This window comes from Harpia harpyja, chromosome 10 (assembly GCF_026419915.1).
Source record: "Harpia harpyja isolate bHarHar1 chromosome 10, bHarHar1 primary haplotype, whole genome shotgun sequence".
Taxonomy (NCBI): domain Eukaryota; kingdom Metazoa; phylum Chordata; class Aves; order Accipitriformes; family Accipitridae; genus Harpia; species Harpia harpyja.
Genome location: NC_068949.1, coordinates 25,070,164 through 25,092,169, shown reverse-complemented (window position 1 = coordinate 25,092,169; position 22,006 = coordinate 25,070,164). Strand labels below are relative to the sequence as shown.

General features: G+C 41.5%; 1 protein-coding gene across 12 annotated transcripts in view; it reads left to right on the top strand.

The window, feature by feature from the left end:
- The window catches only part of MARCHF8 (membrane associated ring-CH-type finger 8), a 100,079-nt gene that overhangs the window by 56,141 nt on the left and 21,932 nt on the right, over window positions 1-22,006 (top strand). For 7 of the 12 annotated variants that reach the window (XM_052798500.1, XM_052798503.1, XM_052798511.1 and 4 more), the window contains 2 exons: window positions 13,087-13,260; window positions 21,570-21,620. The exons of 2 other annotated variants lie outside the window; for them this stretch is intronic. In XM_052798500.1, the coding sequence (XP_052654460.1) occupies window positions 13,087-13,260; window positions 21,570-21,620 (225 nt within the window). The remainder of the gene's footprint in view (window positions 1-13,086; window positions 13,261-21,569; window positions 21,621-22,006) is intronic. 3 more of the 12 variants (XM_052798504.1, XM_052798507.1, XM_052798512.1) reach the window with 1 other exon arrangement.

Genomic DNA, 22,006 nt, shown 5'->3' with positions numbered 1-22,006 from the left:
ATCAAGGGTCAGAGTAGGAGTTGACGTGGTGATTGTCTCTCCTGTCGTCTGTTGCAGTTATTACAGTTGGACAGAAGCTCGTCAATTAAGAAACGATGAGCCTAGCTGCAGTCAGCATCTCTGAAATGGCTTTGTGTATGGGAAAGCTTGGGAGCTGCTGGTTTCAAAGGGGCAATGGTTTATAACTGTCCGTGTTGTTTTTCATCAACCTTAAAGTAATGAACTTTGGTGACAAGTTATTGTTACTGTACTCCATCATTGCCACATCAGCATTTCAGCTGAATGGCTTGCCCCCATTTGACCAGCTGTTTCAGGCTGCCTGTGTATTTCAACTGGAAGCGTTTTCACAATGAAAAGACTTTTTATCAATTTTTTCTGATGGCTGTAAGGGTAAGAGAGCTAAAAATCTGAGCTGTACTTTGAAGGCTTGTGGTTTACCACAATACCTGTACTCAAATGGCAAACACACTGTAGACAGGCAAAAGGAAAACTAAGAAAGATCTCCCTGTCCATAAAACTTCTTTTGATTGGGAAACTAATACTGGCTTTGCAAGGCAGGGAGTTTTGTGGGGGGTACGAGTTGCTTTTGCACTGTGGTTTGTCATGGCATACCTGTGACGCTTAAATGAATTACAACACTATCCAAGCTCTTAATTATGCATTGGGCATTTTCTCTTCTGCCAAAAAATGCTGTGTTAAATGTAAAGGGGAGTTGAAGAGTGGTGCCAGGACCAAGCCAATTCCTAAGTAAGGTAGCTTTAACCTAACCAGTGTGGTTTAAAAATAAGAAGACATGAGTCCTTCTAATAAACTGTAAGCACCAGTGTTACAGATAATGAGAATTGTAGCTCATTACAAGCTGAATAAACCATTTCTATGAACTCTTCTTTTCCTTCTCTGTTTCCCTCAGCTATACTGGAGCAAAGCCCTTTTAGAGGTAAGATTAAGACTATCTCCAAGTTATCTAGCATACAGTGTCACTAGCTGTCCTGGGTGGAGAGCAACAGGCGTAAAGCAATGTATGTGATAATTCAAGAAATAAAACAAAGGTAGCCTTTTTAAAAAACAAATAGAACAGAGGCCAAATTCATATAATGCCATAGAAGAATCAAGCTAGGTAAATGCAGTGATAATCTGACCCAAAGGCAGATTTTTGTCTCCTAATTTTTTAAAAGACACTTTAATGTCTTTTAGTCAAGCAACTCTGCGTATTCTACGAACTCACTATAATATTATGGCAGATGACAACTGGAAGAGACTTAGTGGTAGGAGCTGAGGTTCTTTTGTCAAAGGATTTCTGAGATGCAGCAGCTGTAGGATGGATGTTAACAGTCTCATTTCTGCAGCCCATTATCTTGAAAGTGGGCAAGGTACAACAAGGGACAAGGACATTCCTTGGGTGGGTACAGTTGGAAAGGGAATTCCTCATTCTCCTTTGCCATTAGATATTCTTGTCTAGCCCATGAAGCAGCATGTGAAGCAGGCCCTTCAGTGCACTTTTTCTTGATGCTTCAAACCATGAATGGTTTCTGCAAATTGTCTCTCATCAGAAGACCTACATTTTTCATCCCATATTCAACAAAGAAATGTAGAAGTCATCTTGCCATTAAAAAAACAAAACAAAAAATTAGGAGGAGGGGAGGATTGTTTCTTTTTTTTTTTGCTTCCTCAGTTGTATTGCAGGGTACACTGCTTATTACTTGCTCTATCCTCCTTTCCCCTTTTTGCTCTTCTGCTTTTTATTTAAGAGTTTTTACTTCTGCCATGCCATGTAGCAGCTGCTTTTGATTTGTGGAAGCACAAGTAGAAGCCTTCTCACATGTCTGACTCCAGGCAAGATGTTAACATGCTTTTCACTGAAAGAAAAAGAAAGGTGAACACAGATATATTTGAAATGAAAGCAGAGCATCTGCAATATCAAGAAGTGAATTTAACAAGGAGGAAGCATGAGCTCCTGAACAGCAGTGGGAAGAGAATTTAAGTATGCTTATTGTAATGTGAGCATTTTTGCAAGTTGTCCTCTTCTTTACCATTTATAGATATGAACCAGTTTTACCTGTCAGCGCTTTTCAGAGGTGATCTCTGACTTTCTGTCCCATTCTTTTCAACTGAGCTTTGGGAAAGTTTAGTATCCAAGGCCATAAAGGTCTGACTACAGAAAGTGCACCTCCCGGTTCCCCAGCCCTGGCTCAGTGGTCATCCTAACCTTGCTTTTCTTCTTGGATGCTGTCTGTGATACAAACGAAATCAACTACCTTGTCATTAAAATTCAGATGACACTTGCAGGACTTCTCTTTTGAGAGGGTTTCTTTGTCTGAGTTTACTGTAGCCCTTGAGATTCAGCCCTGTCTAGTGCAGTTTATTTCTATTAAATGAAACCAAAATGTAGTTTGTAGGGGTTTTTTTTTAATATATTTGTATGTATGTGTGTATTTTAATGCATTTGACAAATATGCCTGGCAGCTTTTACTCAATACACCAGTATCCATCCCTCTTAGTGTCTGTTGTCAGGTTGCTGTAGTCATCGTTAAATTTTCTTGTATTGAGTTATAAGCTTTCTGAAGCAATTCCAGCCTTTAGCCACATGTCACAATGCTTAGCACCACACAACCCTGCTCCTGAATTCTCTTCTTTCTTGAAAGCATCAGTTGAATTTGGCACAGTTTTCTAATTTCTAAATTATATCCAGATAGCATGTTCCAGTCATGTTAGGCCCTCTGGCATTTGTAACTCTTGTTAGTGAGTTTAACTCTATAGCTTTCAGGGAATAAAACCACCGCTTCTGTAAGTATTTGTTAGAAGGGCATATTGAACTGGAAGCCAAATCTAATGCTTCACCTTTGAGGAGTGTTATCTAGCAGAAAAATAAAATCCTCCTGAATTTAAAAATGATTGCAGTCCTTTTTTCTAAAAGTTACAGGAGTTCCCCTTTCTACCCAGGATTAGATTTTATGAAGACAGCTATATTCCTACCCATTCTAGTTTCTTGATATGGAAGTCACCCTCCTTTATATAGCATCCCAACATTCTTTCCTTGCACTGAATTAAAAAGTATTTCCAAATTGTTTTCCATTGGTGATGGGGAATGATACAGAGAAAGACAATATAGATAATAATAGAAAAACAGGAGAAAAGGGCTGGTTCCTGTGGGACGAGCAGCAGCTCAGAAGAAACAAGGGTGATAAAAGGCACAAGGAGACAGAAAATGCAGGTATGATGTGAGTTAAGATGGTGCTGGGGACAGTGGAGGTGGCTGAAGGCGCAGTTGATGTGTTCGCTGGTTCATTTGCTGTTCTGCTCACTGTATCTCTCTGCTGCTGAAGGATACAAAGCAATGTTTACGTGTGGGCTTTGCTGGTTTTCACCCTGTCACTCTGGGAAGCAGCTCCTATCTCTTAATCCCCTTAAGCCTCTAGTCTCGCACCAAAACATGTCCCTCCTGAAATGTAATCCTCTTACTTCAGTTCCACTGCTATGCTTCAGTTATGACCATGGCATGGGCAGCAGGGTTTCTGCATGTGCCAAAGGTTTGAAAAATGTAAATATCAAAGTACCTAGGTGAGAAGTCCTCACACAACTATTGTCCAAAGTAGTGGTTTTTAATCTTGAATCCCAAAATCTAAACAACTCCCAAGATCCCAAATCCCAACTTTTTTTTAAAAGCCTGTATATTCCTGATGCTGTAGTACCTCACCTGTAACCAAAAAAAAAAAAATTAGGCATCTTTGAATGTTGATTTATTGTTTGTATTACCCGCAGTTTGCTTGCCTCCATGTACGGGAATGAGGGCATTGTGGAGCACCTTCTGCATTCTCATGGGCCACTATGCTTAGAGATCTAAAGGCTGTTGTACAGTCAGGGAAGTACAAGGAGAATTTGGGATCACGTTTACAAGTGATGGGGACAAATAGAAAAGTTTCAGGGGGGAGGATTGGTGGGGTGAATGAGACTGTTCTTCTGACTTGGGGGAAGCACGTGCTAAGGTGTAGTTAGTGCTTTGCCAGGTGGTGGGCTCCGGGAGGCAGCTCTTCAGGCAGATCCCGAAGTCTGATACTCCATGTGAAAATCAATGCCCTGACAAGATCCAGCTTGGAGATTTTGTCGTGGTTTAACCCCAGCCAGTAACTAAGCACCACGCAGCCACTCACTCCCCCCACCCAGTGGGATGGGGGAGAGAATCGGGGGAAAAAAAAAAGGTAAAACTCGTGGGTTGAGATAAGAACAGTTTAATAGAACAGAAAGGAAAAAACTAATAATGATAAAAATAACAATAATAAAATGACAATAATAATAAAAGGATTGGAATATACAAAACAAGTGATGCACAATGCAATTGCTCACCACTCACTGACTGATGCCCAGTTAGTTCCCGAGCCACACTCACCCCAGGCCAACTCCCCCCAGTTTATATACCGGCCATGTTGCCACATGGTATGGAATATCCCTTTGGCCAGTTTGGGTCAGGTGCCCTGGCTGTGTCCCTCCCAACATCTTGTGCCCCCCTCCAGCCTTCTTGCTGGCTGAGCATGAGAAGCTGGAAAAATCCTTGACTTGTTGCTAAGTAGTGTTTAGACTAACTGAAAACATCAGTGTGTTATCAACATTCTTCTCATACTGAATCCAAGACATAACACTATACCAGCTACTAGAAAGAAAATTAACTCTATTCCAGCTGAAACCAGAACAGACATGACCAAGAAGAATGGAAGGGAGAGATCTCGATCATGTTCTCCTTGCTTTGGCACAGCTTCACTGTATGTGAAACTCATCCTGTGCAAACCACATGCACTCTTCAGCCATGTGCCTGTAACAGGCCACAGCTGCTGGCTGTGGCACTGAGCAACACCACATATAAGAGTAGGACAAGTAGGGGTGAAGTTCACTCAGGGCAGCATAACTTCCCTGTGCCTCAGGTTTCTCCTCTGCCAAGTGACCACCATATTTGCCTACTTCAGGATACTGATGTCAAACTCCAGGGGTCTATTTTGCAAGAGGCAGTAAATTGCAAACTGGCCTCATCGTGTCCCTCTTACAGTTTATCTTAAATATTGTCTTATTCAGCTCTTATCTTGAGCTGCTCCCTAGTGCTGTTCAGCACTGAACAACTGCAGTATTTCCTTTTGGAGAGGAAGTACTGTTTTGGAGGAAAGGTGATATAGAAGAAGAACGTTCATTGTGTGCTAAAGTTTCAACCCTGTGGTACAGCCTTATTTTCAGTGACGATTTGGGTGTTACCTAAATGCATGTTTGTATTAAGAGAGGTTCTTCCAATTTTACTCCTTTTTTTGAAGTCATCCATTCTATCCTCCAGGGTACTAGCAGCAGATGGTATTAAGGAACCTCAGAAGAAAAGTATTAGTTTTTCTAAGTGCGTTTGTAGAGAATTGGCCACTTGTCCCTTTGAACTCTTGCTTTTGTAATTTACCTCTCTGCTGTGCTGCTTTGTTCTTAGCTGCAGGGTAAGACTGCCTATTTTGCTACTTTGAGTTTTTAGACCTTTGAGTTTTAAGTGATTGGAAGAGGTTTGTCCAGCTGCTTTTCACTAGAGAAGAGATGTTTTCTTCCTTTCTGCATGTTGAACAAGAGTTTGCAAGGGAAGCTTAGAGCCTACAGGGAGCATGTCCAAGGGGCCATGGGCTTTTTCCAGACTTGATATTTAAATATCCCCATCTCCCTATTTTGAGGATTATTAAAAATTAATTTGTAAGATTAATAGGTAGCTGTTATAACTATAGGGTGAACTGTACCTTTTGATCAGTTTTTAAGTGGTTACCCTTTCTAAGTGTCAGTCCTTCCTGCATTTTCCTCTGGGTTGGTTTCCGTTCATGATCCTTGTTTTGTTGCAGAAATCCCTGTTCACCTGCCTCAGGTCTTGCCTGCCCTAACAGATTATTTAATCCCATTGATTAATTTCCTCCTGGATGCCTCTGAAAACACAGTGACATTTGTAACTTCCTCAAAGCAAAGTACTTATGTATGGAATTGTGACGAGGAAGCAAAGGGTTAAAATGCAAAAGACAGGGTGTAAACCATATCTTACCTTTAGCGGTTCCTTGCAAATTCACATTGGTCTCACTCACCTTTAGTAAATGTACTGAAACCCAAAATTGTGAATCTCCAATATGGGGGAGTCTGAATGTGGACCGGGATGTTCCGGTTTGAGTCTTTGTGCTTTTTAAGTCTCTGTATTTCAGAGCACAATCCAGTTGTTCTTCAATCCAGTTATTCTTGCAGGTTGCATCCTTATCCTGTGCTACTGTTTCATCAGTCCCACTGCCTGCACTGCAAGATGCAGCTCATCAGCATCTAATCCTTCCCCCCGCACTCCTGCCTTTCCCCAGAGTGCTTATCTGGCCAAATCATCTATTTAATCTTTTAGAGAATGCCTGCACATTATCTGATATTTCTTTTTTTTTTTTGCTAGATGCCTTCTGAAACGCCCCTTTAAAACTAAAATCTCAGGGAGAATGTTGACATCTTGTAATGTCCAGATAGGCAATATTGCTTGCCCGGGGTTTGGCCTTTAAGAAAAATGGATTTCCAAAGCAACAGTTACTTATTCTTTAATCTCCTGGAAAATACTTCAGTGGTCATTTCAAACTGGAGGGATAGTACTTACATTTAGGGATAATTTTATCTTTTGTATTTTAAAAACTAAGAGGAATCAGAAACAGATTTGGTGGAAGGGAGTGTGTAGACTGGGAATTTCCAGTTCTGGATCAGAACCTTGTTGTAATGTGATTGGCAAACATGTTGTCAGTGTGATGCCCCAGGCAGAAAAGCTTGCAAACTGAGGATCCTGCCTCCTAAGTGAATCCTCTCTGCTGGGTTCTAGAGCCTGTGGTGAAGCCCCTCTTTTATTGCTTCAGCTTCTCGCTCAGTTACAAGTGGAGAGCCTAAGAGAAAACAGCCTCCCTAGAGATGTGACTGTATGTATTTTCAGAAGGTATACAGAAATATCTTTAATCATGTAGTGGTTCTTTGTGGCTTTTTAAAAGTTACTTTAAAAAAAAAGTATTTTAATAAAATCTGTTATCTTCTAGAACAGCTGCAGATTTCATAGATGTCCAGTCTGATTTCTGCAGATAATGAATGTGTAGAGCAGTGAGCATAGAGAAGATTGAAACTGATCTTTTAAAATCTAGCTCTGGTGGGGCTCATTTTAAAGGCAGTTTGACAAAAGCAAATTGTATAAGCTAATATACTTTTTCTGAAAACTTTGATGCAATTTCCTGTGACAAAAAACTGCCCTCGCTCAAAGCTCTAGGGAATGAAGGGCAGGAGATTTACTGTGAATGAGACTTATTTATAAACCTTTCCCCTTGGGAAATAAACTTTAGAAAATGCTATGTCAGCACGTGTGCAGGAGTGCAGTACAGTCCCCAGTAGGTCAGCCAGCACTCTGACAGCTGCAGTTCATTTTCTGTTCCATAGGAATAAATACGAGAGGCAGAGGAACCCAGTGGAGTGAATTGTTTAATACTACTCGCATAATATCGGTACTTTTGAGCAGATGTGTGTGCGTTTCCATAAAAAACTCTGAAACCAAGCAGGATTTTACTAGAACTGGGGCATGAGAGTTGCGGAAAGAGAATGAGTAAATGTCTTCAGTTAAGTGGAAAATCTTCGATTCCAATAGGCTAATGGCCCAGAGATTTTATTTTAGCAGAAAATGCAGGCGTTCCTGGGACTGTGGTGGTAAATTTATTTCTTAAGCAGCTGCTGGCATTCAGCTCATTCAGACACACAAAAACCTCAACTCTCCTTATTAGATGGTGACTGCGCTGAAGTTTCCCAACTAGGTGAAGAGCAGTGCTCTTCTGGAAAGCTGCTTCTTTTCAGCAGGTAGGTTTTGTTAGTCACCCGTCTGATTGCCTCAGTCAGTCTTCTGCTGTAATCTGATGATTTTAGGATTACAGTGATGGGAGATGAGGCTGCCTACACAGAGTGTCCCTTTTAAGCTACAGCTGCCCTGACGAGGAGTGGTAGTTAGGGGTGCTCTGAGCACCATACTCTGTATTTACACCACCTGCTCAAAAAACATCTTTTTTTTTTTTTTTTTTGCTTTTACTGTTTGTTGGCCTTCGGGTTGACTGTCCTACTGTGCTGGGTCATTGGGCTCATCCCTGCTTTGTTTAGCCAACACAGCTCCTTTGGCTTTGGTGTTGCTCAGTGTTAGTACTGCACATCGGTCCCTTCCTGCACAGGGGTTCTTCTAGAAGTGCTGCTGCTTCTCCCTGCTGAATGTGAAGTAAATGTAGATTTTCATGTGCAGAGGCAAACACATTTTTTTCTAGCTGACTCCAACTGCAATTTCTTCTTCTCTGCTTCTCATGCTTTAAGGCAAATCGGTATTTTTAAAACTACTTTAGGTCCCAATCTGCTAAAGTGTGCCTACTACCAGTTGCAGTTATTGAAATACTTTTTTTTCAGATCAGGATGGTGATAGTGGCTCAGTCTGAGTCTTCCTGAGACCACAGGCATTTCTTCTTGGTTTTGGTGGGACCACTGTGTCCACATGGAGTGCTGGTTTATTGCTCCCTCCAGGAAATAATTCATCAAAGTGTATGTGTCTTAGCCTGCAGTAGCTGGCTTGAGTCACGTGCTTCCCAGTGTTCTTCTGAAGGTCTAGGACACAACTGTGAAGTATTATTACTTCGCTTATGCGTCTTTCCTTCACTTTGCCTTAATTATTTACTTTCTCTTTTAGTACTCTGTTGCTTCAGCTGTCTTCATATAAAGACTTGTCTTATTGTTGTGTATTGGGTCTGGCTGAGATGGAGTTAATTCTCCCCATAGCAGCCCTCATAGCACTGTGCTCTGCATCAGTAGCTAGAAAGGTGTTGATAACACACCAGTGTTTTGGCTACTGCTGAGCAGTGCTGGCACAGCATCAAGGCTGTCTCCCCAACATTTTTGCCCCCCCCCTCAATGGCAGGCTGGGGCAGGGCAAGATCTCGGGACGGGACATAACCAGGACAGCTGACCTAAACTAACCAAACAGATATTCCATACCATATGACGTCAGCTCAGATATAAAAGCTAAGTAAAGGGAGACGGAGGGGGGGCATTTTTGTCTTCCGGAGCAACCACTACGCGTTCTGAAGCCCTGCTTCCCAGGAAGTGGCTAGACATCGCCTGCTGATGGGAAGTAGAGAATAATATCATTTGTTTTTCTTTGCTTTCACGCGCGACCTTGGCTTTCAGTTTATTAAACTGTCCTTACCTTGACCCACGAGCCTTTTGTTATATTTTCTCCCCCCTGTCCAGCTGAGAAGGGGGAGTGATAGAGCGGCTTTGGTGGGCACCTGGCATCCAGCCAGGGTCAACCCACTACATGTTGATCGCCCCAGTTGTCTGTTGCTGAACTCTTTGCATTTCTGCAGCATCTCTTACTGACAGAGGCTGAACTCCTGACCGAATTGACGTTAGTGGTGGAATTCCCCCTGACTTCCATAAAGCCAGGATTTAACCTCTGGTGACCATATGCAAAAGCTGTTGACCTGCCATTGGTTTTTATACTGTTTCAATATTCATTTCCACCCATTCCTTCTCCATGTTGGTATTTTGTTTGCTTTGTTGAGTGCTGCTACATTCTGAAGAGAGAAAAGATCTGATACGGTCTTATTGTCAAGAAGCACTGCTGCTGAATACAGAACTAAAAAAGATGTCCCTGACAGAATGGGGCTTACCATTTTGCTTTCAGTGCCATTGTGGAAGACTTTCCCCTCATTCTATATGGCCATACCATCTTTTCTCCAATAACTTCTTTAAATAAAAAAGTTGAAATGACCTTCCTAAACAAACATAGATCTCCTGTAGGATTTTGTTTTCATCCTGTTGGCCTCCTGAGTTGTGCTTATCTTCTCTGAGAGTAGGAAAAGTATCAAAAATGTAGAAAATCTAAATCTTCTGAGAATTTGTCTTCCACCAAAAAGATTTCTTTAATCGATTTTCATTTGTGGGCATAAGCTGTTGTGACAGATGTAGCAAAGAAGGTGGGAACATGATGTACACATATACCAGTGATCAATATCAGTAAACTGGATAGCATCAGCTGTGAGACATGGATTTAGGTGGTGGTAACTGACTTGCAGATAGATGCTGAATTCTTATCCTGCTCGTATATCAGGGACCCACTTAATGAGTGATATACAGGAAAGACTAATGGAGCACATTAAAATTCTGCTTCTGTCCTTTACTTTCCCTGCATTTTCATTTTTCTTCCCTTGATATCTGTGATGTATGGTGCTGTACTTTCCCTGTTCCTGCTGTGTGGTTGGAAGGTAACCAGAATCAGCAGGATTTGCTCTTATGAGTAACAGGTCCTAAACATCCTCTGAGTGAGAGAGTGCCAGAGTATCTTTTTGTGACTGAAGAATGCACACCCCTTGTTTGCTGAAACTTGTTTATCTGTGACCCTTGGGAACCTGGACCCTCAGTTCCTTTAACGTTACTGAATATGTTGACATTTCAAGTGCAGCACCCCGACTGTGGAAATGAAGTTAATGACTACAGATTTTTAGGCTAAAAAAGAAGTACGTTTAGAGTGGTTAAATCCTCTGTGTTTAAGAGAAGAGGCTTTTGCAGCTTTTAGCACCGTGCAAATCATAGAATTGCTTTGTCAGTGAGAAATGGCCGTCTTGAGTCACTGTTGTTCACACAGGACTGTGAGCAAAGGGAATGGTCCTGAAAGACAGACCTGTGAAAGCAAGTCATGCATTGGCTTCTTCAGGTCTGAATTTTGCAGAAAGCCCTGAAATACCGATTGCAAAATATGTCCTGGCTGGGCTGTGGGAGTGGGAGGTTGGCGATGGCGTAGCAGGCTGGAGATGTAGCCAGGTGTTTCAAAGCACTGCCTTACTGGGTTCCTGCCATACGCTGGTACTCTTAATAGTATAAAGACTTTAAATGTTCACAGCACCAAACAGTGCAGAATGCTGATAGCACCAGTAGGTGCTCATGAATGATGACGTCTCTAGTACTGGTCTTCTGCCTGGTCCTACGTAGCCTTCTCTGGACACGTGCTGGTTGGCTGCATCCCAAAGCGTCAGGTGAGGCACTACATGAAATCAACTGTGCTTCCCTGGCAAAACACTATAAAATGCTCTTGGGTTACTGGTTAGAATAGCCTGCTACGCCTAGAGAGTTTTTGCCTTTGTTTCTGTTATCAAGGGTTGTATTTTGGGGGAAAAGAGGGTAGTTGGCTCTGTGTGTTCTTTCTGTAGGTTTTTTATTAAAAAAATTCATGTGTTTAAGTGTGTGCATTCACACATGCATGTTATTTAAACGACTTGGGGTAAATAGTCAATTGACACCTGAATTTCCTGGGTAATGAGCCAGGAACCCTGAACGGTCACTTAATATAATTTTTTATTAGCAGATTTATGCTTTAAAAGAGTCTTGTTCTGCAGTTTAAATGCACTACTCTTTAAATGAAGAGTACCTTTCTCTTAGCTGTGAATCATCTTTCTTCCCAGAGCAGTGTTTTCCTTAAGTAGTTTTGGCTTATTTCTGTAAGGATGGTTGAATTATTGTTTTCTTAGGTACTTTCTTTGTGTGTTCTCTGACCTTACAAACAATTGTTGTAAGAAATGTAATGTGCTTAAAGCTCTTTAGAACATCACAGGTTAGATTTTTACTCTAATCAGTGTTTGGCTAAGTAGCTTTAATGGGATCTGTAGGGCCCAGTTCATCATTTACCTAAATTTCTGTGATCGTTTAACACTAAGTGAGTTTGAAATGCTGCGGGTCAGAACATTTTTCAGACTACACCGATAAAAATGGGAACATGAAATTTCAGGGAAAACCAAGCTAGTCCGTATGGAGTAGGTATTACTAAACAGGTCTGATACCTACAAGTGCTCTTTTGAGAGCTCTTTTGTCATGTGCTTTTGGGCGTATCATGTTAAATGTTACCAAAAATATCCCGAACGCTTTCCCAGCATCATTTGGGAAGCGATTTCTCTAATTGCTAGAGGGAATTGTCATTTGCCCTTATGGTCCATGGAGTCAGAAATAAGTTAATAAGCAATCTTAATACCTTAAGATGGAAAGGGAGAAAAGAAGATAAAATCCTTGAGCAAAATAGAAGCAACTTGAAGTATCAAGTTTGCTTTGGGAAGCATCCAGTTTTCTAGTATTGTTCTGAATCTGGTTTTAGATTCAGGAGGCCTTTGTAACCTTGGCTAGGAGGTGATTCGATGATTCACTGTTTTAACAGTACACTTCGATGGTATAATATGAGTTGGAAGTCGCAGAGGCTTTGTGGACCTTCTTAGCTGAGCAGAGGCAGTGATCCAGGCACGTGCGTCGTGTCCAAGTTGCACACGACGTGCAAACTGCATAGCTGCCTGCCACCCTGCCTGAGGAGCTCATGCTAGCACACAGCCTGGGCCAGCAGCAAGCGTCTCAACCAGCAAAGTTGTGTAGACACCGAGAAAGGCCAGCTCTTTGGAGAGTTCATCTAGGCTGCAGGCTTCCTATGTCTTTTGGCACCTTGAGAAATTCCAAATTGCCAGTTGCCTAGAGGGTTTTTTAATCTGTGAATGTTTAAAATAGTCAATTGCTTTGGCATATTGACATGTGTAGTGTACCATGAGAATTCCAGCAGTTGCATTAAATGCAGTTACTTCACAAAAGATAGAATGTTATTCCTTTAATCTGTTTATAATTGCTGGCTTTCTCAGTGTTTGTATCTCTCTGCTGTTAAATACATGAAATTGTTTGAAACGGCATTTTCGCTGTCACACAGGTAAGGTTAATGCATATTTCTTCCATTATCAAGAAAGCTGTATGTTTTTGGATCATGTCTTTTGTAGTTCATATAATTTGTTCCCTGAGGGAAGGATTCATTTTTATGTGTTGCATCACATGAAGGCGTGCATCCATTTTAGGCAGGTTGTCTGGCAACAGCAAGATAAGAACATCCATAAAACATGTTGGATGCCAAACTTTGCAGCCTACTTTCTTTGTTAGAAATTGGGCACGTGGCATGTGAATATAGTGAGTGTGCAAATGAATGTAATTTTAGTGAAATGTATCAGACTGATGGTCTTGTGCAGAAATTAAAATTTGCTCTTCCAGGTGAGGCAGCCTCAGCTCAGCAAGAGGAAGGCTTTTAAACTCAAACAACTAAAGAGGGGAGACGGAGATCAGATCTCCGTTTTGAAATGGCAGCTGGAGACACAGGTTATCCATCAGATGCACTTCGTGGAGCCTTTGGAAATAAAGCAAAGCAATGCAAAAACCAGAAAAATGGTATGTTGAAAAAAGTCTGGAGAACAAAGCCATGAAGAAAAGGGCCTTTTTGAAGAGAATGCTCTCCTCACCTTATCTAGTGTATTGCTGAACTTAAGAGTGTATTCAAGCATTGGTATCCCACATACTTCTAAGACCAAACTGGCAAGACTAAGCACACAGCAATACACAATGAGTAAGGACTTATACACAGGTGGACCATATCTGGAACATGTAGGGACCTGCATGCCTGTCAGGTTTGCATAGTATCAGGTACATCCATGCCAGCTCTAAAAGCTATTCACAAGGCAGACTGGAGATGAAATGCATTGTTCTTCTGACCACACTGTGGTGCAGACATAGGCAAGAGATTCTTACTTAACTTCAGCATTCTGCTGTGTTTGCCTTGTTCTTTGAATTTTTTCTCATTTATATTTCTTGTTTGTGATCTGTTAGCCTCCTTCACTCCCCTCCCCAAACCCCCAAGGGGCCTATTCTTTGAATTCCTTGAACTCTGCCATTAAAGCCATCCTTTTGTTGGTCTTTCTTTTCTGTTAAAGCCATATGATCTCGTGATTTTATTTCTGTTGCTGATGTTTTCGGGCACAGCTGTAAGTTCAGCACCTGGAATAAAGCTTGTTAATTCTCCTGTGTTTTACTTCCAGCCTTGTTTTTTGCCTTCAGGTTGTTTTTCCGAATTTGTCTCCCACTATGTGAAGTAGCTTGATGTAAGCGTGAATGAGCAAGTTAGTGAGCTGAGTAATCCACAGTGAACTTGCTATAGATTTTCCACTGTGATGGAAGATCTGAAATCTTATATTGGGTTTCCACACTCATTCACGAATTGCTGGTCCCAGAGAATCAAGTAGCATCATCCAAGAACAGAAGATACTGGACTAGATGGACGGGGCAGATTGTTTGGATTCCTTTTTCAGTATTTATACTGGGTCTCTAGGAAAGCAAAAAAGGAAATAGGTGGTGTGATTTCCATCACCCTCCTCAGTTTCCAATGTCCAGGGGTAAATACTGCACAAGAGCAGAGATGCTAGGCATAGGTGCCATTATTCTTCCTTTCATTACTCTTCTAGCTGCATGCAAAAGTCATTGATGAACCTTGATGATATTTCATCATATTTTATGGATAAAAATTGGAAATGAGGAAGGTTTAAGAAGTTTGCCAAGTATTGGCTTTATAAACGGTTAGTAAGTTTATTGCTCTTCCATGATGACCTGGTGACTGCCAAAGAAATAAAGGCAATATTCAGTTGATATGCAAAATACCATTTCCTACTGAAGTAATTAAACGTTGGGTTCTGTCAGCCACAAGATCTAGTGCTTACAAAGGTTTGGTAATTTAACAATGCACTTTTTTGACAGGTGAAGAAAATACTTCACAAAGCCTTCTCCCATTTCTTTCCTCTCCTTCTATCCACTTTAGACGATTAAGTGCACGTGCCAATATTGTCAACAACCACAACTCCTCTCCCCAAACTAAAAGTTTATGTTCTTTGTACTTTCCACTGTTCAGGTGGTTGTGGTTTAACCCCAGCCAGCAACTAAGCACCACACAGCTGCTCACTCGCTCCCCGCACCCAGCGGGATGGGGGAGAGAATCAGAAGGAAAAAGGTAAAACTCGTGGTTGAGATAAGAACAGTTTAATAGAACAGAAAGGAAGAAACTGATAATGATAATAATAACAATAATAAAATGACAATAATAATAAAAGAATTGGAATATACAAAACAAGCGATGCACAATGCAATTGCTCACCACTCACTGACTGACGCCCTGTTAGTTCCCGAGCAGCAATCCCCCCAGGCCAACTCCCCCCAGTTTATATACCGGCCATGTTGTCACATGGTATGGAATATGCCTTTGGCCAGTTTGGGTCAGGTGCCCTGGCTGTGTCCCCTCCCAACATCTTGTGCCCTCCTCGATCCTTCTTGCTGGCTGGGCATGAGAAGCTGAAAAATCCTTGACTTAGTCTAAACACTACGTAGCAACAACTGAAAACATCAGTGTGTTATCAACATTCTTCTCATACTGAATCCAAGACATAACACTATACCAGCTACTAGAAAGAAAATTACCTCTATCCTAGCCAAAACCAGGACACAGATACAGAGTTGCAGTGCAAGATTTGCAGAAAATCTGGGAAGAGGTTGTTAGGAAATCTGACACAGTTATGAAACTTGAAACAATACCTGGGTGTGTACCACTGCGTGTTTGTAGAACAACTGTGCATTCATGCTGTGGTCATGGGACTTGATGGAAGAACTGAGTTTCACTCCTGAGTTGCTGCTTTGCCATGCGAGGGTCATTCAGCTACTCGGTACTTCAGCACCTCACCATTTCAAGCAATGCCATTCTGTGTCCCATTCTGTAATTCTCATAAGATCCAAGAATGAGAATTGCTTTATGAATGGGAGCAATTATTACTTACTTATTCTTTTCTGCAAAGTTTTTTATTAAGGAAAGCAAGCATTTATGCAGAAGGCTTCGTTGAAATGGTGCCTCTGTCACTCATTGATAACAGCAAGTGATTTTACTAGATACTGATCTTGTGCTTAAACTATCATTGTAAAATGCAGTTGTAGTGCTCAAAGTGAGATCAAAACAGCTTTCAGATTCCAGGTAGAAAACCACAAGTAGGCAGTGCCCTAGCCAGAATGCTTTGGTTTGTTTAACTGTGTCTCTAGTGGGCTGAGGCATTAGTACTTACCTTGTAGGGAAGGATATGCGGCTGGGGCATTGCCATAACAACATCGTCAAAACAACTGCTTCTGCTCTTCATTACTGAGATTTTAGCTGGAGAACTCTTATCATTAGATTAGGATCTTAACCCATTTTTTCATGTAAGATAATGTAACATAAAAGTTGTATTGCCAAATGGGGAATATAGTTCCCTATCAGGTCACTGGTGTGTTAGAGAATTAAGACTTCAGGGAGCAGGCATGTGCTAGGTTCATACATAGCCATTGGTGGCTTGAGGACGAAGGAGGACCTTTCTGTGGTGCCCTCTGTCCTCCTTTCCCAGAGGGAAAGAGAATAAAAATTGCCTTGCTAAACCATTGGGGTCTGGCTTGCAGTTTCTTCTGCAGGTCTATGAGCAGAGATAAAGACTGGTTTAGTATTAGCCATACTTAGGACTGAATGTAGGTGTGTAGTCAGGGATGTAGCCAGAACAAGCTATGAGACTGCTTCCTCTGTTGTCTTCTATTTACCTGCCTTAATGACTGAAACCCAGAATGTTGGAAACACAAAATCCAAACCATTTTACCAAGGTATTTTCCCCCTTCCATCCTGGCAAGGACATATTGTATTTCTTTAGGATGCCCACATGCTGAGGCTCCATTAAGTCTACAGCTGAGTTTGGAGAAAGGTCAGCATGTTAGATTGGTATTGTAAGTGCACAAGAGCAGCTGTGGCTGCCTGAATTGTTATCAGTGAGCGGAGACCCTTCTTCTGGCTCAGGTGGCTCACAAGGGTTCTGGGTTTGCCTGTGTAAGTTAAGCTGTTGCACTTAGTGGAAAATGGGTATATTAAGGTAGGGAAGCAAGGGTAAAGTAACTTGAAGTACTGAATATGGAAGACTGAGTTAAAAGGGAGGATGGCAGGGAAGTGTTGGCTTCTAGATTTCTGAACTGAGAAGGGAGAGATGTCATGCAAGAGTAACCAAGGAATGGTGGCAGAAGGGAAAATAATGAGCTAGCAAGATGGAGAAGGCAAGATGAAGAGCCCTGCAGGAAAGCAGATGTGAGCTGAAGCAACTGCTGAAGGAAGGAGGCAGATCTGTCACTCACAGTAGGGAGCAAATTCAAGGGGAAGATAGAAAAAGAAAGGAAAGTTGGGAGGGGATTCAGGCAATTGCAAGCAAGTACATCCCAAAGCTTAGAGAAACATGTCACTGTAGGAATGGGTAGCAGTTTTTCTGTTTTTCAGTCATTTCCCTGCTTCTGCCTTCCTCTTTGTTTCCCTAGAGCCAGGCTCTGATGGGGACCTCGGAGCAGCAGCTGGCAGTGAGTGGCTCATGAGAAGTTACAAGTTGCACTTGTAATTTTTTCCTATCTAGATATTTTTTTTTAAGTGCCTGCCAGGTGGTTCTAGTTGACTAGGATGATTTGAAAGGCAGGATTCCCATTATCCCATACAGAAAGACTGATCTGCTAAAGTAGAGTGACACTTGCTTTAACTGGTGATAATTGTATCGTCCATGCTGGCAGATGTTGCATTTGTCTTGACCTTTCACTGAAGTGCAAAGACTAATGCTTTTGTAAGAAGGAAGGAGAGCTTGTTTGGAGCTGTAATTACTAGACTAGAATATGTTTTACTGCGCAATGGGAACATACTAGAAAAAGCCTCTGAAGACCTTTATTTGTTGGGTAGTGATAGTACCATAATGGAAGCTTATCCTTGCCACTCCCATGTCAGTATTAATTTGTGAATAATTGGTAAAAGATCCCAGGATGAATGTACCGGTGATAGATACAGTGTGAAAAGTGAGCTTTTGTTTGTTTGCCTTTAAAATAATTTTTATCCATTTAACCTTTCTGTTCCCCACTTAGTAGTTGTGCCTGCCATTAAAATCTACCTATTCCAGGAGCTCCTTCCATGGCTTTACAGCTCTTTTCTATCTTAATGACTGGAAAACTTAAGGCATCCTTAATGTATCACAGCGTGGGAAACACCAGCAAGCACCGGCTCTATTTAATGGCTTCCACAGTGCTTTTTCCTGAAGGATAGTTGTTTATTATTTTATTTGTAAAAGAGAATTAAACAGCACAGCTAGACTTCATGAACTGTATTACTTAGAAGTGTTTCTGTTGCTGTTTAATGATTTAAAAAGAAAAAATTTTTTTGGTCCTTTGCAGAAGCTGGCAAGGAAGCACTGTACGTTCCTTCGGCAGGGGTGCTACTTGAGTGGTCATAGTGAACTGGAAATTACTGTTGCACAGGGAAACTCAGTTGTTTATCTGTTTTCAGCCCAACACATTTTAAAGTCTGCTTGTATATAAACTCTGATACTTGGAGCAACTCTTTCAAAAAAATGTGCCTGATTAGAAGACAGGCTAAGACAGGGTCAGTTGGTGTCCAAGGGCTGAAGCAATTTTATCTGGGTGATGGGGCTGCTTGGTAGTTGATGGGACAGCCAGACTGTGTGTATTATTTGCAAGTCTGTGTTGGATCTAGTAGTGGCTATTGGGTCAGTTGTGACTCCTTGAAAATATGGCTGAGTTGGTGCTTCTCCTCCTTGTCGGTGTAAGTAGCTCTGCCAGTACAGATTTTGGCCAACCCAGGCTAAGGCTGTAGTGAATTTCCTGTTGACTTTATGGAGGAACCAGCTGTGATTGGTAAAGAAACTGAGATGTGAAAAAGCACTTAGGTGGCTAGGAGTCCTTTAGAAATATATGTGTGTATGCCCTCTGTAACCCTTACGGGAATATTTTTCAAGACCACTTTTTTGTTTAAAAATTATCATTCTTTCAATAACAAAACGAACTGTTCGCAGTCATCTGCTGACTGAAAGCTCTGATAGGTATGTTTCCAACAGTAGATCAATAAAGATAATATGAGCATCTGTCTCTTAGAGGCTCCTGGCATCCATCAGATAAAATCAGTTCTGGGAGCAGAGGCAGAAAGACTAGTTTCTGTGGCATGGCTAAGAGTGTGTTTGCTCTGCATCATTTACCATGTTGTGCAAATACAGGTCTTGTCCTTCAGCCTGTTTGTGCTTATTAGATTTTAGCACATCCTTTTCAATACAGGTGCCTGTGTAAGTTCAGTCATGCTCCCTTGCAGGCATCTTCTTCAGCTAGACAGCAGTATTTGGGGAATGTTGAGTTAACGTGAAGAAACCTCTGCTCTGTTTAATTTTGTCTTTAGCAATTTCACCCAGAAGTCTTTGACACCTAGGGCTGGGTTTGAGACTGTCACCTGTGTGGAGCTGTATGTGTTGCTTTAGGCAGACTTCTTGGCCACCGGTCCCGCTCGTCACTATCATTTTCCTTGTCCCATATAGCCTTGCTTTGTTTACCTCCCACGTGTCCCTAGAAGGCCAAGCACAGCCTGCTTCCCCCCACACCTCACACATATGCAATGACAACTCTTTGTGCTTGCCAGCTTGTGTTGCTCTCTTTTCGTCATAGCTTGAGAACATGTTCCTGCCCCCTTTTTATTTCCTCCCGCCTTCTACAGCTTCAATGAACTTTTTTTTTTCTGTTGCTATAGTTATACTGCCTTTGATGAAATCATCTAGGTCCTTCCCGTACGGTTGGAGTCAATTCTTAGCCGTACTGGTTCTGGCAGAAATCCCGTCCAATGTTAGTCTTCACATAAGCATCATGTCCATATTTTTGGGGGTCTTGACCTGTTTGTTTCTGTTCCGGGAATACTGTTACCTATGTAACAAAAGCTCATAGTCATCTCGAAAATCAAACTCAGCCTTGCACATTGCATATCTGGCATTCAAGTCAGTGGTAATTTAGGCCACAACTATTCCAGACCTTAAACTGATCCCTGCTGATTTTTAGTTTGGCCATCAGTCAAAACTGGCAGGGGGTTCCCTGGTCGCTTCTCCTCTGTTCTTCTGAAACACTATTTTACTGTCTTCTGGGTACTCAAACTCCTACATACTGAGGATTTGAGAACACTGCATTTGCTTCCTCATGTTTTTAAGGGAGGAAGTGCAATTTATATCTGTCAACTGAGGTGACGCCCAGGACTCTGTTGAGAGGCAGCCAGTGTTGTAAGGAAGGGTCAGCCTGCTTTTGTAAGCACATGCTGAAGTTTTTGCCTTGCCTTCTCTTTTCTCAACACAAAGCTTTGAAGTTGCTCTGGGGATGTGCTGTCGGAAGAAGTGTTGGGGAGCTCAGGGGTCTCAAAGTGTGGGTGTAGCATCTGGGTGCCCAACTAGCCGGGCTGACTTGACATGGGCTTTAGTCATTGAAGGTCGCTTGAATTGTAACAAACCATAGGCAGGAGGTCTGAAACCAGTGAGTGTGCTATATCCAAGCTGATCTAGGAGTAACAGCAGTGGACTGCTTTGGGCTTTTTTTTTATGTCACCATTTGTTATATATGAAGGACTTCTGATGTCAAGCTCTGTCTGATCTGTCAGTGCCAATGAGAACTGGAAGAGGGTGCTGTCAAAGTGTCTCTATTAGGTTACATTCTCTTCAGGAATAAAGGTGAAAGAGTTTGGTTCCTAAAATCCCAGATGAAAAGATGCACTTCTAGAAACTCTTACCCAGCATAGAGCCCATAGGAGAAAGTAGTAAATTTACCCTTTTTTCAGAGGGTTTAAATCTCAAACCAATTTACATCCTAGCTTCACAGAGTTAGAAGAACATGTTATGACTTGCCCCGTTTGTAATATTTGCTTAGAAAAAAAGTGTTTCTTGTTGGATTTTATTCAGAAAAGTTTTTGCAGAGCAATTTCTAGGCTCTTCCCAGTGGAGCAATTCTGTCCGGTTACACTTATGGTAAACTGTAACCAAATGTTATGACTTGCCCTATTTGTAATACTTGTTTAGAAAAAAGTATTTCTTGTTGAATTTTATTCAGAAAAGTCTTTGCAGAGCAATTTCTAGGCTCCTCCCAGTGGGGCAATCATGTCCAGTTACACCTATGGTAAACTGATGTTCAGAAACCCAGAACCCTTAGAGGACAAAATATCTTGGTGAAACCTACAGTTTATTTTGGTAGGAGATAAGATTGTCATCCTTATCAGTCAGGGTCTGCACACTGAAAAGTGAATAACAGATACAGTTGTCACTGATTACAGTTTTGAGAATTGCAGCTTCTGCATTTCCATCTTGTATAATATTTCCAGTTTAATTATGAGTTCTGTGGTAAATAGGAAGTTCCTCAGTAATTCTGCTTTGTCTCCTGAAATGACATGCATGTGGTTATTCACAATTGTTTCCAGACATCACTGTGATACTTTTGTTTTTCTTTAAGCAAGAGCTTTCAGTTTTAGTGCTTGGACGTTTGCCTTTAGATGTAGACGAAGCAGAGCTGAGAAATATCCTTTCCAAAATAGATGCCATCTGAGAAAAGGGCTTTCCAGTATTCATAGGGAGAAGTCATTGTTCTAGTATTTCTCAGTTTGTACTTGTCTTGCCTATGTGATTATCAGCAAGTTAATATCTTTTTAAGCAAACAAAGCAATTTAGTGATTATCGTAAATCAGGCTGATGTCAATAGAAGCAACATCCTTAAAAGCCACAGCTGTAAGACTTTCTCTGTGGAATTTGGTTTCTAATATCAGCTTTAAAATATTCTCATAACTGTGATTTGTTGCTGCAGTGATCCTGTTCTTCCTCTTTCAGAATGAGAAGGCTTTGGGGCATTCTGTGAGCCGCTCTAGTAACATCTCAAAGGTATGTTCCTCGATATAACTCAGTCTTTGATAAACTTGGGGATACTGGGATTTCTTTCATTTCAAAACTGGGGTGATATACATGACAATGTGACCAGTAGAAAATGCTTCTTGTGCCTGTCTGTCATTGATAGTCACTCCTGAAACATTAGAACTCTCTGGTGTTTTGCAGACTCTATTTACAGGTCAAATGAAATGGAAGCTACAGTAGGTTTCCTCTTTCACAAAGTCAGCCTCCTTAGCTTGGTGGTAGCAAGATAGATGACAGATGCCTGAGATCTTGTCCTGGGGGGAAAATCGCTCCAAAAAACATCACTCAATTATGTTCTTTTATACCATAAGCTATCTGATGTAATGTTCTCTGTAAGACATGTATAGCCATGCATC